This window comes from Brassica rapa, chromosome A06 (genome assembly GCF_000309985.2).
Source record: "Brassica rapa cultivar Chiifu-401-42 chromosome A06, CAAS_Brap_v3.01, whole genome shotgun sequence".
NCBI classification, from domain to species: domain Eukaryota; kingdom Viridiplantae; phylum Streptophyta; class Magnoliopsida; order Brassicales; family Brassicaceae; genus Brassica; species Brassica rapa.
Window position 1 is genome coordinate 27,528,522 of NC_024800.2, and position 20,587 is coordinate 27,549,108.

The window sequence follows — 20,587 nt, forward strand, 5'->3', positions numbered from 1 at the left end:
TAGCCCAACACTTCTACATTACATGTTACGTAGTGATTTGTTGCCTAAAAACAACCTAACGCAAGTATACTTTTTCAAAAATTAAACAATTCAGATAGTATACTTGAAACCATTCTTTTTGGGGAATCTGCTCGAGATCACTATAATAAGTGTATTTGTCATAAAAAGACTATTGAGTCAGATCTAATTCTTTTATATGGTATATTTACGGTATTGGAATTTGATTTGTAAATGCAAATTAATATAAAAACCTTCACTTTGTGTTGGGATATCTAGGAACAAAATCCAGAACGCTTTTTGAATAAGTATATCTGAATATATCTTATTTCGTTTGGTTAGTAACAAGAATTTGAGGTTGTTCCGTCTCGTTTGACTTTGCAGCTCAAAATTTCTTCTTAATAGTTTTAGACTGCTATGCAAAATTTAGGATTTCTCAAATGCCCAAGTCCCAACAAAGTGAAAATTACTTAAAAGGAGAGAAAAAATTGCATAGTACTAAAGTAACAACGGTTCATTTGACCAAATTTTGGGTCATAATTTAAAGAATTTGGTCGCATTTTGTAAAGAAATTTGTCCGAATACTTTGGTAGAGTTGTATTATATATAGTATAAATGTTGTTTTCACCCTTTTCATGCGGTTATAAAACAAGTATGATGTTCTATTGTGTATTTACAAAACAAAATCTGACGCCTGAGTTTGTTGTCATTTTTTCATTTCACACCTTTTGTAAGGAAATTGAATATTTTATTTTCAAACAATATATTTAGACTAATTTAAAATTTATTTAAAATTTTAAGTATAATTCAATATTTAAAGATACACTCGGGTTAATGTAAACTATAGAATCATTGGAACATTAATTATAAAGGAAAATACTATGAGACGAAGACGAAGTATGGATTATTGGTTAGTATATTTAGTGAATTTGAAAATCCAAACTAAATTTAGTGTTATTGGTTTTATGGCTTTAGAATCTATATTGAATCATGAGTTATTGGTTTAATGATTTATAAATTCTAATTAAATCATATGTTATTCATATAGATTGACAAACAAATTTGATTTAATAATAAATTTGAATGGATATGTATCTATATTTTTTTGTAAAAATACAAAATTTAAATCCGAGAGAAAATCTATAGATTTGTAAATAATAATTTAAATTCATATATTAGATTTAAAAATTTGTAAATTTTATTTGGATTTATAAATATTATATAGTTTGTTAAATCAGTTAAAATATATAAACTAATAACACTTCCGAAAGTCCTTCAATTTCATCTCATTTTAGCAAATTTTCCTATTTTTAAACAGAAAAAGAAAAATCTATTTGGTTCTAGATTTGATCAAGGAGTTACTAATATTTTTTTATTAAGTATAAAGGTCGATTTCTAGAAAATGAAAGTTATATATTTTATCCACAGCAGAAGTTATCATAGCATGTGCATATGCAATTGTTTTCGTGGATCCGAGGATCGAAGAGAAGAGCTTAGTCGTATTGTTATTCGAATAATTGCACGTAACTGAATGATGGACCATCATATGATTAAATCATAATGTAACAACCGATACTTACACTTACACCTCCACCAGTGGTGTAAATATCAAATTAGTTTCTTAGGCCATCATCATCGGTGAAAACATAAGTTGAGTCTTTCCAAAAAAAATTAATATTAAGAAAATACTAACCAAGGACAAAGCAACAAATGTCTTTAAAAACTCTTCATGAGAGACGAACGTTTCTGGGGGAAGAGATATGATCATTCCATCTCTCCTACTTTTCGTTTCCTTTTTACATTTTTTCTTTATTTTTATGTTTAAGAGACTCAAAAATGGTTAACCACTGAAGTTCTGAACATGTTCTTAGTGATGAAAATTTAACAATGATTTAGTTTTTATTTAAATTTTGTATTCTATAAAAAGATGGTTCAATTAAATGTAGACATATGTATTTAAACCTTTAAAAACGGTTCTTCAAATGACTCCTACAAGAACTTTTTTCTGACACATTTTTTGCTTTTTCAATTTTTTTTTTTTCTATTGGTTAGAAGCCCATCAAAATTTACCGTTGGAGTTGGCCTTATGGTGAAAACGAAGCAGTATTTTCGTATAAAAATAGGTTGTCAACTCAAGAAGACAGACTTGGTTGCAAAAGACAAAACCTTTTCTTCAAGCAAGAGTGTTCCAAAGTTTTGCTCAAAATAGGCTCGATCAATGAAACAAAGCCCATCAAGCCTACAAAACCATAAACGGCTACTTTAGAACAGTAAAGCATTGCATCTGCTAAAAGGCATGCATATAAATCAATCTCTTATAGGCCCAGATAAGCCCATACGATATTATTACTGTTTAGAGTCGTCGTTTCAAAATGAAGATAAGATGTTCTGATAAATCTCCTCTTTCATCTTCACACTAAAACCTCTCGCTCCTCGTTTCTCATGGCGACTGTTCTCTCCACATCCATCGACGTCTGCTTCAACCCCCAATACTCAGACACAAAGAAACACAGTCTCTTCTCAAAACCTTCTTCCTTAAGACAATCTCGTACCAGAAAGCTCAACATCTCCTGCAGCTCCACGAAACAACCCAAAACCCTAGAAGAAGAGCCAATCACCAAAACCCCATCTCTCTCCGAGCAGCTCAAGCCTCTCTCCGCGACGACACTCAGACAAGAGCAGCAAACCCATGTCTTGTCCAAACCCAAATCCGTCTGGGTCAATCCGACAAGACCCAAAAGGTCAGTCCTTTCACTCCAGAGACAGAAACGCTCCGCCTACTCTTACAACCCTCAGATAAAGGATCTTAGGGCCTTTGCTCAGAAGCTCAATAGTTCTGGTTTCGCTGAAAAGTCTGAGTTTTTAGCTCTTCTCGATGAGATTCCTCACCCACCGAGTAGAGACAACGCGTTGCTAGTGCTGAACAGCTTAAGAGAATGGCAGAAGACTCATATCTTCTTTGATTGGGTCAAAGCCAAGAACTTGTTTCCAATGGAGACGATATTTTATAATGTGACGATGAAGTCTCTGAGATTTGGGAGGCAGTTTCAGCTTATTGAGGCAATGGCCTTTGAGATGGTGGAGGATGGTGTTGAGCTTGATAACATCACTTACTCTACCATCATCACTTGTGCTAAAAGGTGTAACCTTTACGACAAAGCTATTGAGTGGTTCGAGAGGATGTATAAAACTGGTTTGATGCCTGATGAGGTGACTTACTCAGCGATTCTCGATGTTTACTCCAAGTCAGGGAAAGTTGAGGAGGTTCTTAGTTTGTACGAGAGAGCTGTAGCTACGGGGTGGAAGCCTGATGCTATAGCGTTCTCTGTGCTGGGGAAAATGTTCGGTGAAGCTGGGGATTACGATGGGATAAGGTATGTGTTGCAGGAGATGAAGTCTATGGATGTGAAGCCTAATGTGGTTGTGTACAATACTTTGTTGGAGGCTATGGGGAGAGCAGGGAAGCCTGGTTTAGCGAGGAGTTTGTTTAATGAGATGCTCGAGTCTGGTTTGGCTCCGAATGAGAAGACTTTGACAGCTCTTGTGAAGATCTACGGGAAGGCTAGGTGGGCTAAAGACGCGCTTCAGCTTTGGGAGGAGATGAAGGCGAAGAAGTGGCCTATGGATTTCATTTTGTACAACACGTTGTTGAACATGTGTGCTGATATTGGATTGGAGGAAGAGGCAGAGAGGCTGTTTGATGATATGAAGGAGTCTGGGGGATGTAAGCCTGATAGTTTTAGTTACACGGCGATGCTGAATATATATGGGAGCGGTGGGAAAGCTGAGAAGGCGATGAAGCTGTTTGAAGAGATGTTGGAAGCTGGGGTTCAGGTTAATGTGATGGGTTGCACTTGTTTGGTTCAGTGCTTGGGGAAGGCTAAAAGGATCGATGATTTGGTTAGCGTGTTTGAGACGTCGGTTCAGAGAGGAGTTAAGCCTGATGATAGGCTTTGTGGGTGTCTTCTTTCGGTTATGGCCTTGTGTGAGAGTAGTGAAGATGCTGAGAAGGTTATGGGTTGTTTGAGGAGAGCTAACGAGAAGCTGGTTGCATTTGTGAAGCTGGTCATAGACGAGAAAACTGAATTTGAGACGGTGAAAGAAGAGTTCAAGTTAGTGATCAACGGGACTCAAGTGGAGGCAAGAAGGCCCTTCTGCAACTGCTTGATAGACATATGCAGAGGCAAGAAGCAGCAGGAGAGAGCTCATGAGCTTCTTTATTTAGGAACACTCTTTGGTCTATATCCGGGACTACACAACAAGACTGTAAAAGAATGGAGCTTAGACGTGAGGTCGTTATCAGTCGGTGCAGCTGAGACAGCTCTAGAAGAGTGGATGAGAACGCTTGCCAACATTGTTAGACGCCGAGAGGATCTCCCCGAGGTGTTCTTGGCGCAAACTGGGACAGGAACTCACAGATTCTCACAGGGCTTAGCAAACTCTTTCGCCTCTCATTTGGAGCAGCTAGCTGCACCTTTCAAACCGAGTGATAGGGCGGGTGTCTTTGTCGCTACAAAGGAGGATTTGGTGTCATGGTTGGAATCTAAGTTTCCACCTTTAGTTGCTTCTCAAGCATAATACATTATCCATCTGTAACGTTATTTATACTGTAATAGCATATTGAATCTTCTGATAAAGTTCCAATATTTTTGTATCATCACCAAGGAAGAAGGAATCAAATTAGTTATTTCCAGTCTTTGCTTTTCTTCAAATGATTTGAACTTTTCTTAAAGATTCATGCAAAAAGCTCTCAGCTCACAAAAGTAAACAGCATTTCCATCAGTCTAAGCTCTCTTACACACACACATACACACCTCTCAGCTATTATAAATATTAGAGGATTCTTCTTACTTAGCTTAGCAGCGCCAGCTATTCTGTCGCTTGGCATCATACGCTGCACCATCGCTGAGCATATCTTGAGCATCACTCTCCATTCCAAGCTTGGAGAGTGCTAAAGCCTGCAAGTAAAAAGCTGTGGGCCATTCAGGTATGCACACCTGAGCCTGCATTGCATCTCTCAGTGCAAGCTCCTGTTGGTCTGTCATTAAGTAGGAGAAAGCACGTCTGGCAAAGACCGTTGCAGAAGGAACCGGCATGATCCCCACCAACTAGAAACAGGAGAGATACCAGAGTTAAAGAGATCCTTGTTGGAAAACACAAAGAGTTATGGATATGTGTTTTCTCTCACCTTTGAGTAGTACTCAATGGAGTTCTTGAAATCCTTGTCTCGGAAAGCAATGTCCCCAAACTTTTTCATGTTGAGCATTTCCTGAACTTGTTGTGTCCATTCTTGAAATGAAAGCTCATTCTCTGCACCTTCTTCATCTTTGTAACCAGTTTTAAGCAAAATGTCGTGCACTGCCGCGAGGTCCATCTTTGAACAAGCCTTTCCCAGAGGAGAAAGCATAGTTGGTAATATGACAGCGTTCTTTGGCAAGCCCATCAACACATGAGAGGCAACCTAAGCAACAAAAGTGAAACCAAAGTCAACAATTTGGACATAAAGAGATTCAAGAAATCGCCAGTTACATGATATATTCTTATAAACCTCTTCTTTCTTTTGCAGTGGTGCCACTGCAGAGAGAAGAAACTTGGTGTCAGGTCGTTCTTTGGCCTCAGATTGAAGGCATTTTGAAGCAAGCTCAACTAGTTTAGTCGCATCATCACTCTCATATTGCCCTTCCAGAGATGAATCCATCAATAGCAACGCGTTCTTCCCCCTTATTATATCAAGAGCCTGAATATGAACATCATCAACTCATTCATTTAAGATAACCATAAAGAGAAAAACTTCCCAATGAGTGAATAAACTATAAAGCTGGAGACACATTACATGGGTAGGTGGAATGTGTTTGCCGCTTAAAAGATCTAAAAGAATAGTTCCATAACTGAAGATCACACTTTCAGGAATGACTCTACCTGCAAAAAGAAGGCAGAAACCTTTAAATCTTCTAATAAAGAATTGGTTTGTCTTCAAGATCAAGAATGTTACCTGTACGCAAGAACTCAGGTGGAGTATAAGCTAAGTTGGTACTGTAGCTTTTACCATCTCTACTGTTCTTCATAAGACCAAATGTTGAGAGACGAGGATCACCTTCCTCGTCAAAGAGGATTCTGTATGCATTCAGATCATGATAGATCTTTCTGTTCTCGTTGTAGCAGTGATCAAGTGCTTGTGCAATATAGTCTGCAATTCGAACACGCATTTCCCATGGAAGTGGCTGCTTTTCCCCTGCAAAACAAAGACATAAAGAAGAGAGTAAAGAATCTAAAAGAGTTTTTAAAAAGGGATCTTATAACATAAAAGAATGATAAGGCTCTCTTACAATGAAAGAGATGCTTTGAGAGAGTATCATTAGGCATATACTCAGCTACCAACAACCTCTCGTCTCCTTCTGCGCAACAGCCAATCAAACTTACTAATCTCTTGTTTCTAAGCTTCCCAACACCAGTTGCTTCCACCTGTTTTTCACAAGTCAACCAAGGTCAACACAAGAGTAAAATCCAACACAACTCTTGTGAACAGCATAGTCGGATCCTAGGATTAAAAAGCAGCTTTACACCCAAAGTTAAAAGCTTTTCTCAGACACAGGGAATCATATTCTCTCTTACAAAAAAAAGATGATGTCTTTATCCCTTTCTGTAACTAATAGCCACTCCTTTCACTAGTCTATGAGATTCTTCATTAATCATTCAATAAACAAGTTACCAAACAACAAATCCTGCATCAACCTTTCTGATATTTCTTACCACAAATTGCTGAGCATCAGGCCAAGACTGCCTAGAGAATCGCTTGATGGCTACAAGATGGTTTCCTTCAAGCTTCCCTCTGTAAACCACATTAGGAGCTTTCTCTCCACCTTCAGAGACAATGCAGCTAGGGCTGAACCCATTTGTTGCTTTCCTCAGCTCAGTCAGATCAAACTCTTTGAAATTTTGGTTCTCCTGCTCCACTTGGTCCCCATTCACTGTTTAAACACATAGACCAAAAAGGCAATTAGTCTAAACAAGAGTTTAGTTCCAAAAAGGTAGAGACTTTACAACTTTTGTCTCTACTTTAAGCCTTAACAAACCTTAAACCCACAAATCAAAGCAAACCCATTTATAAAGAGGAACCAAATCTGCAGATTTAGCAGGGAGCAAAAGGAAATGTGAGTACTTGGAAGCTGAGAGATGATGAGTACCTGACTCTGGTTTGGTTGGAGCTGATGGATCATCAGAAGAAGGTAGATTAGCTGTTTTGGAATGTAAGCAACCCATCTTTCTCTCTTTCTTTAGTTTTGTCTCACTTCAAAAAGCTTTGAACAATTTGTTTTCCCACAAAGATGAGAACTTTGGATGTGAATCACAGACTGAAAGATAAAAGCTTTAAGCTGAGAGGTTTTTTTTTCTGACTGGTTTATTGGATTGAGATAACAACAATGGTGGGATTTGATTTGGGTTTGGATTTGTGATATGTAAGCAGTTGAGGAGGCAGTAGAATATAAATTTCCCTGCACACTACTAATAAAGAAAATAATAAAATTTGAAAATTAAATAGAAAAAGGAAGTTGCTAGAGAGAGAGAGAGAGAGTGAAAAGATCTGAAAGTTAGCTTCAAAAGCTGCAGAGTTGAAAAAACAGAGGTGACAAAAAAGGTCATGTGAAGAAAAATATCTAATTTTTTCTGCTCAATAAGATTTTGCTTGCATATGCTTTTCCCTCGGTACTATACAAAAAAAATAAAAACTGGGTTTAGTTGTATTTTGTGTAATTTAATGTGAATTACCGAAGTTTATACAAACTATATATAACATAAAAAACATACGAATTATTTGATAAACAAAAAAAATACCAGGTTTAGTTGGGAGTTGGGACAAAATAAAAGCGCGATTACATTACCAAAAAAAAAATGTAGGTATTTTTTTCTTATTTAGTGGTGCACCTAATACAAGCGGTTACATTACATGTTCCCGTAAATAATGCAAACAGTAGCTACATGCATAATAATTTTTCTGCCTAACAATGGCGAAATTATAGCAGTGTGTTTGGTTTTTAACTTTTTATTGATCCATAAGATAAAGTTGTAAAGATTATTAGACCAAAAAAAGTTGTAAAGATGATTTGGTTTGTGTCACTCTTGCTACCTTTTATTTTCGCAATTTTTTTTTGTTGTTGATTGCTTACTTTTTTATGAGTCTATGTAGAAAGAGAATAGGTTACATTACATCACATGACATGTCTGTCATGGGGCACGTGCCACTAGCTTCTTGGGTTTTGAAGTTTACCGAAGATAGAATGTAATTATTTCGATTCACTCTACTTGTTTTCTTATACTCCATATATCGTAGAGATGTTATTTTATTTTAGTATAATACAATTTGAAATTTGTCAAATAAATAAGTACAGTTATAAAATGATTCTTTTCACACAAAAAGTCTTCGGCATTACTCGAAAGTACTCTTAAACAAACCCCATTCACCGACAAATTAATAACAATATCTGGTTTCGAATAAATACGAGTTTTATTATAAACAGATCTCTAAATGATACTTACATGTCTGAATCTTAATGTTCAGAATAGTTTATCACGCTAACGTGGACCCTGAACAAAAAAAGAATCTTGGACCGAAGCATACACTAATCATATGGGAATTTCTCCAACAAGGCAAGGACAAAATAATAATGCAACCCAAGACTTCCTCTATTTTAGTTTTTATCTTATAACGTTTGTTCGTGACAAAAAAAAATCTTATAACGTTTGAAGTTTTTTATATATATTATTTACTGGATGCAATGCAAATACATTATGAATTCATGTATTTTTCGGAACAAAAGAATCGTATAGTACATTTTGAACTACTAATGTAATATTCTAAGCTGAGCCCCCAAATTTTCACCCTCCTTTTTCACTTTCTTGCCGTAAACATCAACTACAAGTCTACAATGTTCCTGTATTTGCCGAATCTTTTTATTAGATTGATAGGATCCAAAAAGCTTCAAAACCTGATCATTACGGGGAAATTTAGAAAATTGTAAATATATGGTCTAAACTGTATAACTTATAATTCTAGGCAAGTGCAGTGGTGGTTTTTGCATAGTGTCCAAATTTTTTTACAACTTTTAAAGAGTTTAAAGCATTTTTCAAAATTTAGGGCTCTTTTTGGAAAAAAACATTTGTTTGTTCCTAAATTATCCTAAATTATTAGAACTTGCATCTTAGTAAAGTAATGAGACTGCCCAGATAAAATAAAAGAAGAAAACTAAAAAGCCAAGATCAAAGGCGTGGTGCAAACAAAATAGCCAATATGTGCTTCTTAAGCATATATGCAGCCCAACTTGCGAGCTAGGACGTCAAGAGAAGAACAATAAGCTCTGAATCAACACATCACCTTGAGAGCTGCCTGCTCGTAAATGAAACAGCTTACCCCCACATCCTGTTCCAACGCGGTCCTAACCGATCATCTTTGATTGGAATTACTTAAGCTCTTCCATATAAGCATCCATGCCTTGAGGAACACATGGTTCCTCCTCCAGGAATCAACTTCTTCATAGATGTACACTAGCAGAGTGGCAAAGACATCAAGAATCTATTTGCTAAGACTTAGGATCAAAGCGTTGAGCATATCCTATTCTCTACATGGTTTATATTTTGTCAATCCCCTACACTACAAGAAAGGCCACATTACGTCCATCGAAAAAATCCATTCAGACATCATCTGACGTTGTTGGAGACATTTTCAGAGCAATGTGAGAAGAACAATATTTGAATATATCACCTTTCTAATACTAAAAGGTAATACCAAAATATCAAATTATTTTATAGAAAATAGTAGATAGAGTCTTTAAGGGCGTTCACAAACGATGCAGAATAACAAAACAGAAGAAGCATATAAACGAAATAGATAGATAGAACATAGAGAGAGATCCATGTGTTTACTTGTGAAGGCACCTGCAAAACCAAAAAAAAAAAAGTTGCTTAAACTATTACATTCACAAAGAAATATACCAAAATATAAAAGCTTATTAAACGTTACCTTTAAGTTTTCTTGAGAGGATACGCATCAGAGATGAGCTTCTCATCTTCTTCATACACCTGAAGGTTCTTGGACTTCATAAGAAACTCCAAAGCCTCTTGATCAAACTCAACCAAGTAAGCCATCTTCACAAGCTCAGACAACCCTCCGATCAGTTCTTCCCTCTGCCACATCGCTCCTTTAGCAATCACCTCAGCGAAACAAGTAGCGTACTCCAAAACCTTTCTTTTCCCGCAAGCTTCCTCAATCTTCTCTGCGTACACGACTCCTTTCTCCCTCTCCCACCTTATCATTCTCTTAGCTTTCGCAACCAGCTTCTCTCCCTTTGACGGTAGGTTCAAAGTGTACTCTGTAGAGATCGTCTCCGGAGTTTCAAGAACGTTAAGGCTCACAAGGCTTTGTATGATCTCAGAACGTTCCTCAGCTTCTATCTTGAGAGATGGATCAGAGAGGAACCCTAGAATGAGCCTCACTAGCCCTCTTCCTACCAGATGACCCTCTCCCTGCTCGGTCTTGACTCCGTCGTCGGTTAGCTTAGCCTCTGACATCTCAACGCACTTGGAGATCTCTTTAACACCGAGCTTCCTATAAATCTCTGTAAGCTTGGTCTGTGACAAGGTAGGGATGCTTGGAGATGGGTACCACACGAAGACAGGTGACTCTGTGAAAAGATCTTTCAAGAGCAAATCATCAGCAACAAACACATCGCTCTTATCACACAGCAAGATCCCTCCACCGTTGCTGTAATCAGGTGTGTTCACAGGCAAACGAGAGATAGATTCCGACAGAAACTTGTCTGCTTTGGTTGTGTAACTGTGTCTAGCCACGAATCTCCAGAACGCACAACACTCGTCGTAAGACACTCTCTCCTTGGTTCTCTCCCAGTCTTTCCACAAACCGCAGTAATCTTCCACGGAAGGACTACCTCTCACCTCAAACGCAGATGAGAAGAAACCAAGAAAACGACCGTCGTAATGGTTCTCAAGAACGTTTAGCTTTGTGCCAAAGAGTTTGTCTTTGTCATAGACAACGCAGGTAGAGACATCTGCCCATTTACACTCGCTAGGGATCCAGATACGGCCCGAAGACCCACTACCTCTCTCAGGTCTCCACTCAGATTTAGAGAGAAACCTATATATCCTGGAGATTGCGTCAGAGTCAGAATGAGTATAAACGTGGCTAGCAAGCAACCTGCAAGCCTTGGCTGAATCGTTACCAACTCCAATAGCAACAAGCTCTTTCTTGAAACCTTTAAGCTCTGAGCCGTAATACTCTTCATCAATGAAAGGACCATCATAACGCTCCAACTCCCAAGTGTTATCAAACAAGAGACACTCTTCAGGACAGCGGTAACCAGCGTATGTCTTCAACCATTTGACAGAAGAAACCTTATCAAGAAACTCTTTAGGAAGTTTACCAAACCTATCCTCGAGCAAGAAGGTGACGCACTTAAGAAGAGAGATGGCGCTTAAAGGAGTGATGCGAGATGGATCAGGGAGGCTTAGGGAGTTAACCACATGCCCCATGCCTTGTCTCATCTGAACCGTAACCCCCAAGCTCTTTAGATCATTCTTGTAACCGTATATGCTTTTGCCGTACCAGTTTGAGCTGTCGTCGATAAAAGGGAGGTTTGCTACGAGGCGGAGATGCTCCCAGTCTTGTTCAAAGAGGATGCAGTCTTGCGGCGCACGGAAGTCGCCGAGTGTGGTGTGCAGCCATTGCAACTCTTTGAAGCTTTTCATAAGCTCTTCAGGGAACTTGTGACTGCTCTCCATCAGTTTCTTGTAGCATGAGAGAAGAGACATGGAGGTGTCTCGGTTTAGACAAGATGACGAAGTCGCTTTCTGCTTAAACGTACTCACAAAGCCTTTCACAGCTTCTTCCAGCTGGACCACAACGCCGATCTGCTTCAGCTCCTCCTTGTAGGAAAAGATTTTGCTTCCGTAGAAACCCTCGTCGATCAGAGGGAAGCAGTCAAAGACCGAGACAAGACAGCTCCACTCCGGATCAGGTATGAAGCATTCAGCAGGAGTTTTGTATCCGTTTCTTGTCTTGAAACATTGAGAATTTCTCAAGACATTAATCAGCTTCCGAGGACTGAGATAACGCATGCAGTCAAGTACTAATAGCATCGCTTCTGCTGTAAGATAACTCAGCTTTGAAGAAGTCAAGTGAGAAACGATGAGACTGTGATTATTAGAGAAATTAACCACAACGCCTAGCAGCTCAAGCTCTTTCTCAAACCCTTTAAGGTTAGCTTCACCGTAGCAATCCTTGTCAATGAACGGTATATCACTGATCAGCGACGCAGCTTTCCACTCTTGGCTGTACAAAACAGCACCATCTGGAGATCTGTAACCGGTAGTTGTCTTAAGCCAGGACCCGTTCTTGACAGCTCCGATGAAGTCAGCTGGCGAGAGGAGCTTCTCTCCCAAGTACCTGATGAATTTAAGAATAGAGAACACATTCTCCCTTGACAAGGAAGATGTCTCAGCTAAACGCATGAGGTGGTCACCAACAAACTCACAGGCCTGGCTGAACTCAAACATGACACCAGCAACTTTCAGCTCCTCTTTGTAGCTCTCAATCTCCTTCCCGTAGAAGCTTCTGTCAACAAGTGGGATATCAACAAGAATCGATCCGCCTTGGAGAATACTTCCCCATGATGAAGTATGGTAAAAGGACTGAGAAGGTGGTCGATAGTCAGAGGAACCATTCATCGTTGTTCTCAGCCAGCTTCCTCCTTTAACCGAGTCCATAAACTTTGTTGGAAGAGAGTATCTATTAAACTGAATCCACTTCAGTAGCAGCAAAGCGTTCTCCTTCCTTAGAGCACCGGACAAGGCGGATATAGCTGCGTTCGGTGGTGTTATCTCAGGTACATCTCCAGCGTTGGCGTAAGATTTCAAGAAGGGGAGAAGCGCTTTGTGACTAGAGAGTACACCAGCGAACCTAACGGACGACAGATACTCTTCCCATAGCTCAATGTACCCGTCTTGTCTCCATGGATTTGAACCGGTTAAGCTAACCCATTTGCCTTGGCTAGCGGGAACAAGAACGCCGGTTCGGCTTGTGTTGACGTTACCGTAGTTGTCCACAAGCGGCATGTCTTTGCAGCACTTGATACCCTCGTCTTCCGATAGAAAGCCTTTGGAGATTGAGTGATGTAGAAAGTGTGCGTACGCAAGGACAAGCCTCTTGTCTCCACCAAGATTCTCTAAGAGACGTTTTGTGTAATCGGAGAAGCTAAGAGTAGTGACTTTGATCTTCTCTTTGAGCCACTTAAGTACTGTTTCCTTCTTTGAACAAGTTTTCAATACTACCAGGATTGTCTGAGGCATGAAAACAAAGTTAGACATGCATCTGAACTCATCGCTCCAGTCAAGTAACCACTCCTGGTTCTTGACTGTCGCGAAACATAGCGTCCTAGGACTGAAGTCAGACAAACTGCTGAGAGAAGTCACTCCCTTTCTGACAACATACTTGATAATCGGAACTTTCACCATCTTTGTCCCCTGAAACATGGACTGCCAATTCTCAGCTACGAACAGAAGAACCTCAACGTAAGTATCTTCCGACACGCTCCTCACTAGGTCACACCCCTGGATGCACTTAGCGTACCACTCGTTGCTGACTTGCTTCAAACCCAAGAAGTCAAGAACGTCGTCGTTCTCCTCTCTGTCAAAAGAAGAATCCAAAACGTAGATACCATGAGACGATATGTTGTTCAGACTCGCCTTCTCACTTCTCGCTTTCACCAAGATGTCCCAGAAGGCAGGAACGAGACGACCAACTTCACACGGTCTGTGGAATAACTTCTGTCCTGAATGCGAGACGCTTGGTACAATTTCCTCTGCACAGACCTTGGCCTTGATAGAGTCTCTCACAACGTTCAGCTTGGGGTAGCTAGATTGCTTCACAGGCAAGAAGTTAAAAGCAGGAAGCAAGCTGGAGACAGGAGCATCAGTCTTCTTCACCAAGGAAGTGAACGCGTTGACAAAAGCAAACGGCACACAGTTGAGGATCCCTTGGTTCCATATGTTATCGAGTAGTATGGTCTCTCTGGAGGATGCTAAGATGAAGTCAGCTTGAATGATGAAAGGTAAGTTGGTGACCATCTCTGTTGGGAGAAAGGCGTAGATACCAGGAGAGCTGTCGCCGCGGCCAAGACGCTCTCCGAAGGGAAACGCTAAAGTGATCACCCAGTCCTCAACTTCGGATCTTCTTTCCACACGGTTCTCGTGTTTCACTGGGAACTTTTGCCTCCACATGTAGTAACTGCACTGCTTCTCGGAATTGGTTTCGCTAGCGGAGAGATGGATGGTGTAGGACTCAGCGTCAATGCTCTTCCTCGTCATGAAGTCAGTCTCGCTTACGATACCGATGGAGTTGACTGTGCTGAGGTTTGGATTCTGGCAGTGTTCTCTGATGGAGAGACGCTTGATCTTGGAGAGGAACAAGAGAACTTCAGGGTGGACACTAGAGAGCTGTTCCTTCACCGGCTTGACTTTGTCACTTTTTAACGGCAAGATGATGGCTGTGGTCGGAAGAGAAGAACCGGAGCCGTAGATCCTTTGTATGTCGGCAGGAGAAGGATGCTGGTCGACCCACTCAGGTACAATGTAGCCAAGGCTGCAGTAGCTGCAAGGGTCCTCGTTAAACCGGATTTGGTAGCCTTTACTAAAGATGTAAGGCCGAGAAGTAATAAGAAACACGCTCTTGAACCCGATTCCTGCCACACAAAATCGAAACAGAACACACGTAAGAACATGGGTTTTGTCTTAAGGTTATTCATAGTAAAAGACAAAAGGATACTACCTTTCTCTCCAATGTATCCACGTTTTCGGTTTCCTTTTTTGGTAGACCTTCCAACACTGCAGATTGACTCAATATTCTTCTCAGAGAAACCCTTCTCATTGTTGAAGATGAGGAGAGTTGCCGGAGCTCCAGTGGCTGTAATGTCATCCGATGTGATGACAAACTCTAGGCAAGGATCAACACCTTCAGGGTACTCATTATCCTCCGCGTTCTACCAAAAAAAAATACAAAGAAACAGAAATATTAATGTCTAGCGGCATTACCAAATGTATAGAAAGAAAACAAAAAGTCTGCAACTATTTTCTGAACTAAGTTGCATTTACACTTCAAAAGTTAAAACTAGAAACAATTTACGTTCATTGGTTTTCTGCAAAAATGTGTGTGCGAGTAAGACCAAACAAAATTCTAACTGTATACAAGAAACCAAGGCCACAATCATATGAAACACGATGAGTACGACTTCACTTCCAGTTCAACATTTTCATATGCATGTTTAGGTTCAACATTTTCATGTAACACCATTACTTTCTTTTAGCACGCTCAAAATCAGACCAGCTATACAAATATCTTTAACCAATACTGTACAGATAAATCTCACAAAATAGAAAAGCCGAAATAAACAGAGAAACAGAGAGGATACTACATTAGAGAGTAAGAGAGTAAACTTACTTGGATAAGCTCCATAAGGAAGTGAACATCCTTGGCGTAGAGTTCAGCAGAGAGGTTCTTCACGGCCTGATGAAGATCCTCCGTCAAAGGATTCTCATCACCCCCGATAGAAAACTTAGTCCTTCGTATCTGATCAATGTGTTGCTTTGCTGCTTCTGCCATTTTTGTTTTTTCTCTTTGTGGTTTGGTTTCTCTCTGGGTGTGGTGAAGCTTTTAAATAAGAAAAGGCAAGGAAACTTCATGGGGAAGGTAAACTTGGGAACTAAGGAGTCCCTGTAAACGAAACGTTGATGGGGACACACTCTTCGTACGGGGAAAACCAAAAGACTTAAACTTGATTGGTTTCCCGTAAAGGTGTAACGGTACTGTGTTACCACCATTAACTAGCAAAAGTAATGCCACTTCCTATATCTAAAGTATAAACTCATTTATTCCTTCTCTCTCTTTTTTAAATGTGTACACATTCCTTTACTCGGTCACGGTCAACTTCCACCGGTATGAAGGAAACTGGAAATGTACAGTAGTAACAGTACCACTCCAATTCGAATTACATCTTCTCAATTCAATCCCAAACAAGGTCCTTCATCGTCATGAACAGAAAATAATAAAAGCATGATTAAAGAAGACAAGGGAAGTAAAACTTCATAGGGAAGGTAAGGAGTCTCTCTATAAACGATGATGGGACACTCTTCGTACGGGGAAACCCAAAAGGCAGTATTGTACTGTGTGTTCCATTAACTAGCAAAAGTAATACCACTTCGTAAACCTAAGTATATTTATAAATCAAATTCTTCCTTCTTTTTCGTTTTTTGAATCTCTATTTTAACAAGACCTTCAAAAATCGCATCTCCTTTAGTTAACCCCTGTCACAGTCAACTTAAACCGGAACTGTACCATAGTAACCGTACCAGTGCAATTCAAAACTAAACTTCAAGAAGTCACAGACACTAACTACTCTTCTTCATCTAATACAATTTCAATCATAAACATGAACAGAAAATCAACAGAAAGGAAAGATCAACAATGCTTCCCTGCATTCTTGTATCTTTTACCATTACCTGAAGAATCAAGCACCAACAAGCTTCTATATTGGTCTTTGTCGTAAATGTACTAAGAGCTAGCCTCTGCGATTCTTCTGTTGTAGTTATCTTGCAAAATTGTGTTCGAGTCACTGATTTGTCTAACTTTCTTCTGCGTCTCTCGCCGTTTCTTTAGCTTGGATAAGCTAAGTGAACCTTCAACTGAAATCATTCATTGATGAGGAAAACAACTTTCTATGAATAGAAATCTACGAGTGAAAAGAGGATAAAAAAGAACTATGCTGATGCCATACCTTGCCATTCCCATACAACCTTTTGTTCACCCTTTATGATTTTCGGATATCTATCTATACGTGAATCCTCTTGTATTAACTCCTCAACCTATAAATAATCAACCACAAATACAAATAACCATCTCAGGATCCAACATAAAGAGGAAAAGGAGAGATCATGGTTAAGAAAAAACAGGATTGGAGTATGAGACAAAGCAGGATACCTTAGTCCATAAGAGAGGATCTCTTCTTTCTCTAGGCAAAAGGAGATGATCACGCAACCGTGATGCGATAACCCAAGGCTCGCAGTTACTGTCTGCAGAGTTCGATGTCACTGCATTCTCTTCCAGAAAGTCACAAACCTAATGTATCAGATTCAAAACAAAGACTTAGACACAAAGACAATTGATAATTGATTAATCGAGATTCTGCAGGTGTACCTGGTCGTATAGTTCTTCAACTCTACTTGAAAAACGTCGCTTCCGCTGGATTTTCCTAAGCAATATTGCGCAGGTAACAAGCTGTACATCTCAACACTGTGAACAAGCTTGAAGATGTTGATCAAGTACACTAAACTACTCAAATACATGTTCTTTTTTTCTACGAATAGATTACCATTGCACATGAGGACGAGACGATAACAATGTGCTGTAAAAGCCATTGTTGTACGCGGCAAGTCAAAGGCTTGTAACTTTCCATTAGCAATTCAGGGCACTTCAACTCATCGATCCTTCACATAATATGAAGTAAGAAAATCTTAAGCAACGAAGCAACTTCAAGAGTTAGTCCTATCCAATGATGAAAAATACTAACCCATTAGCATTAATCCTTTTCTCTAGCAACGCTGCCACAGCTTCTACTGCCTTTGCTTTCACAAAATTGTAAGCAGACTCGTCTAAGTTATCCATGAAACCGTTTCTACGTAGCTCATTCCAAACACCATTCTCTGGAACCTAAAAGATAGATGCCTCACAAACTATTACCAAAATGATAATCAACAACACTATAGTCAAAGATGAAGCAGAAGCATACCCAAATGGTGTCGGTACCATAGCATTCATTAAGAGCATATGCCTCACAAACCTTTCTCTCGAAATGCCTAACCTGATCAACAACACAACCAAAAGCAAAATGTAATAATCAACAACACAAACATCTAAAGTGTTTTTTTTTTTGTTCTAAAGGTTACCAGTTTCTTAGTTGATTCATAGATAGCTCCATCTTCTATACATAAAGTCCATTGCTTTCTGTATCCATGATTACATTGCAACTTCCCTTGGTGACATTCCCCATTAACCGGACATGGTTCACACGAATCTGTGGCAATGAAATTGAGTTAGAACCGTCATACTGATTCAACCATAAAGACATCAACTTTATGAGTTTTGAGCTTACCCAAATCCGAGTCGACGGAATCTGAGTCGCTGTCGCAGAAAGATTTAGGGTCTGAGTCCAGATGCTTAGCGAGGAAACTGCAGGTGAATGCTACTGCGCAAGCGATGAGCAAGACCGTGAGGAGTTTAATGAATTCTTCCTTGGAAGGGAAGAAGCTTTGCGGTGGCTCGAGTAGTGATCTGATCGGAGAATGAGAGGATTTAGGGTTTCGTTTTGGGGGTTTGGACTCCGATTTGGGTCGCTTCCTTGGTATCGAATCCATCTTTGAGGGGTTCAGGATGAGAAAATTGAAATTGGAAAATAAGAGTTGAGAGCAAAAGGAAAATGATAATAATTTCCTGAAAAAAAAACAAAAACTGTATGTTGACGCTTAATCGATGGGCTTTCTGTTGACCCATTTTGAACCCGAATTTAGTTTTAGGAACATGATTAGTTGATTACGCCGGGTCGATCATTCGAAAAACAAAATTCGGAAAACAAAATGAACGAATAGAAAATGAATATACAAGAATAAAATAATACGAATAAAAGGAATTGGTTTTTTTCTTCTCAAATTTAACAAAAAGTAATTTTGCAATTTAATTCTTTAAAAAAAAAGATGAAATGAGAGGGAATTATTATTTTTGGTGAATGGTGGTTTTTTTATATGAACATTAAGGAATACATTATTTCTCATCATTCTCTGGTCATCATTCATATCCACCGTGTTTTGATGTCAAATTGTCATTTCCAGTCATATTATATATTATTTCATGTTTTCAGTTTTAGTAAATTTTATATTTTTATTATTTATAATTAGTAGATCATTATTTTATCATATCACACTTGGATATAATGGTTGTTAAATTTTGAAATTTTATGTTTATAAAACTTATTTCATTCATATTTTCGGTTTAACACTTCTTTTTATGTGTTTATTTTATATTAAATATTATATCAAAAATTACAAATTATTAATTATGAAAAGCACATAACAAAATAATATATTTACTTTATGTTTTTGAGTGTTTATTTCAAAATTAATATGAGTTTTAATCTTATCCAGCTTATATTATTAATTTATATATTATATAAAATACTATTTAAAATTTTATATTATTTAAAATAAAATATTAAAGTTCTCTGATATTTTATTGTTTTACAATATAAAGTAAATGATTACAATCATTTAGTGATTTCTTACTTAAAAATATTTTTTTAATTATATAAAGTAGTTTAATTTACAAATAATACAGTATATTTATATTTAGTTACAAATTTAAACTAATTAATAATAATAATCAAATAATATTATTAAATGAAACACAATAAAATATGTATATTAAATATTTGGTGTTAATGTAATACTATTCATTCTACACCAAATTTGATGGAATAATGTAATTTTTAATGTGTCACTAGAAATGAAATTATACCAAATTTGTTGGTTTGGTGTCCCATTAGAATTAGCCTTAGAAGATTAATTAGGGCCAAGTCCAACCTGCTTAGTTCTGAAAATATTGAATTTGGACTTGTATGCAGAAGCCTAAAAGTTTGATTTTCAGATTAAATCCTTTTGAGATTTAGTCAGACTGGACTGATTAAAAAAAAAAAAGCTGCACATCGTGTATATCCTTCTATATATTAAATTAATGAGAAATCATTTAAATAGTTTTTATTATGTGTCGATTACTACTGCTCAAGTCTTAAAAATTTGTTATGATTTAATTGGTCGATATTTTTTAATTTTAGTTAGATCTCAAAGTTCAAATAAGTTTAGAACCATTTAACATCACTTAACAAATAATCTAAAAAATATTACAAATAATTTTTTATGGTAATTCATTGTCAAAATTTTAGAAAGACTAATAATGTTTGATCAATTGTTTAATATTTATAAACTATATAATATAATGAGCGAATTTTTTTTTGTAAAAACTAAAATATAACAATTTTCTATTTACGCAATGAATTATTGTAACATCGTGATTTGTGCTATATGTGGAAAGGCTTAAGAGAAATTATTCTGCTACCTATATCACCAAAATTGATTTACCTTTTTTATCACAAATTTTTTTAGAACTCTAGGGTTAAGCGTACTTGGGCTGAAGTAGTGAAATGATGGGTGACCTATCAGGAATTAATTTACGATACCGTGTGAGTGAGGCCAAAACACGGAGAAAGGTCGGGTGGTGATTGCAGGATCAGTAAACAATGATTTTGAGCAACGGGGACATTGCGCTCTGTGAGTGGTGCGCAACGGGGACATTGCGCTCTGTGAGTGGGGGTGATTGTAATATCTCAATTTTTGGTATATGTGGAAAGGCTTAAGAAAATTGATTTGGTTACTTATGTCACCAAAATCGACATACCTTTTCCGTCTACATCCGTTTAGAACTTTA

At 38.1% G+C, this 20,587-nt stretch overlaps 4 protein-coding genes and 1 long non-coding RNA gene across 5 annotated transcripts; 2 read left to right on the forward strand and 3 right to left on the reverse strand.

Annotated features, from left to right (window-relative positions):
• The first annotated feature begins 2,361 nt into the window (after positions 1–2,361).
• LOC103827727 (pentatricopeptide repeat-containing protein At5g46580, chloroplastic) lies at positions 2,362–4,690 on the forward strand. Its single transcript, XM_009103260.3, has one exon. It carries the CDS (start codon positions 2,440–2,442, stop codon positions 4,573–4,575), a length of 2,136 nt encoding a protein of 711 aa, XP_009101508.1. The 5' UTR covers positions 2,362–2,439; the 3' UTR covers positions 4,576–4,690.
• LOC103827726 (serine/threonine-protein kinase BSK2) lies at positions 4,633–7,257 on the reverse strand. Its single transcript, XM_009103259.3, has 8 exons — positions 7,182–7,257; positions 6,748–6,965; positions 6,324–6,459; positions 5,990–6,229; positions 5,831–5,916; positions 5,546–5,734; positions 5,186–5,458; positions 4,633–5,105 (listed from the first exon to the last, which is right to left on the reverse strand). The coding sequence occupies exons 1-8, from the start codon at positions 7,255–7,257 to the stop codon at positions 4,854–4,856; spliced, it is 1,470 nt and encodes a 489-aa protein (XP_009101507.1). The 3' UTR covers positions 4,633–4,853.
• Positions 6,853–9,376, forward strand: LOC103827725. Its single transcript, XR_625170.3, has 3 exons — positions 6,853–7,025; positions 7,125–8,914; positions 8,973–9,376. It is a non-coding gene; the product is annotated as an uncharacterized LOC103827725 (long non-coding RNA).
• A 350-nt stretch (positions 9,377–9,726) lies between these two features.
• On the reverse strand, positions 9,727–16,095 carry LOC103827728. The gene is made up of 4 exons (XM_033272339.1): positions 15,500–16,095; positions 14,831–15,041; positions 10,013–14,744; positions 9,727–9,927 (listed from the first exon to the last, which is right to left on the reverse strand). The coding sequence occupies exons 1-3, from the start codon at positions 15,659–15,661 to the stop codon at positions 10,015–10,017; spliced, it is 5,103 nt and encodes a 1,700-aa protein (XP_033128230.1). The 5' UTR covers positions 15,662–16,095; the 3' UTR covers positions 9,727–9,927; positions 10,013–10,014.
• A 295-nt stretch (positions 16,096–16,390) lies between these two features.
• LOC103827729 lies at positions 16,391–18,633 on the reverse strand. Its single transcript, XM_009103262.3, has 9 exons — positions 18,207–18,633; positions 18,001–18,128; positions 17,844–17,915; positions 17,625–17,764; positions 17,427–17,541; positions 17,252–17,332; positions 17,036–17,173; positions 16,833–16,920; positions 16,391–16,740 (listed from the first exon to the last, which is right to left on the reverse strand). The coding sequence occupies exons 1-9, from the start codon at positions 18,466–18,468 to the stop codon at positions 16,610–16,612; spliced, it is 1,155 nt and encodes a 384-aa protein (XP_009101510.1). The 5' UTR covers positions 18,469–18,633; the 3' UTR covers positions 16,391–16,609.
• Between the last annotated feature and the right edge of the window lie 1,954 nt (positions 18,634–20,587).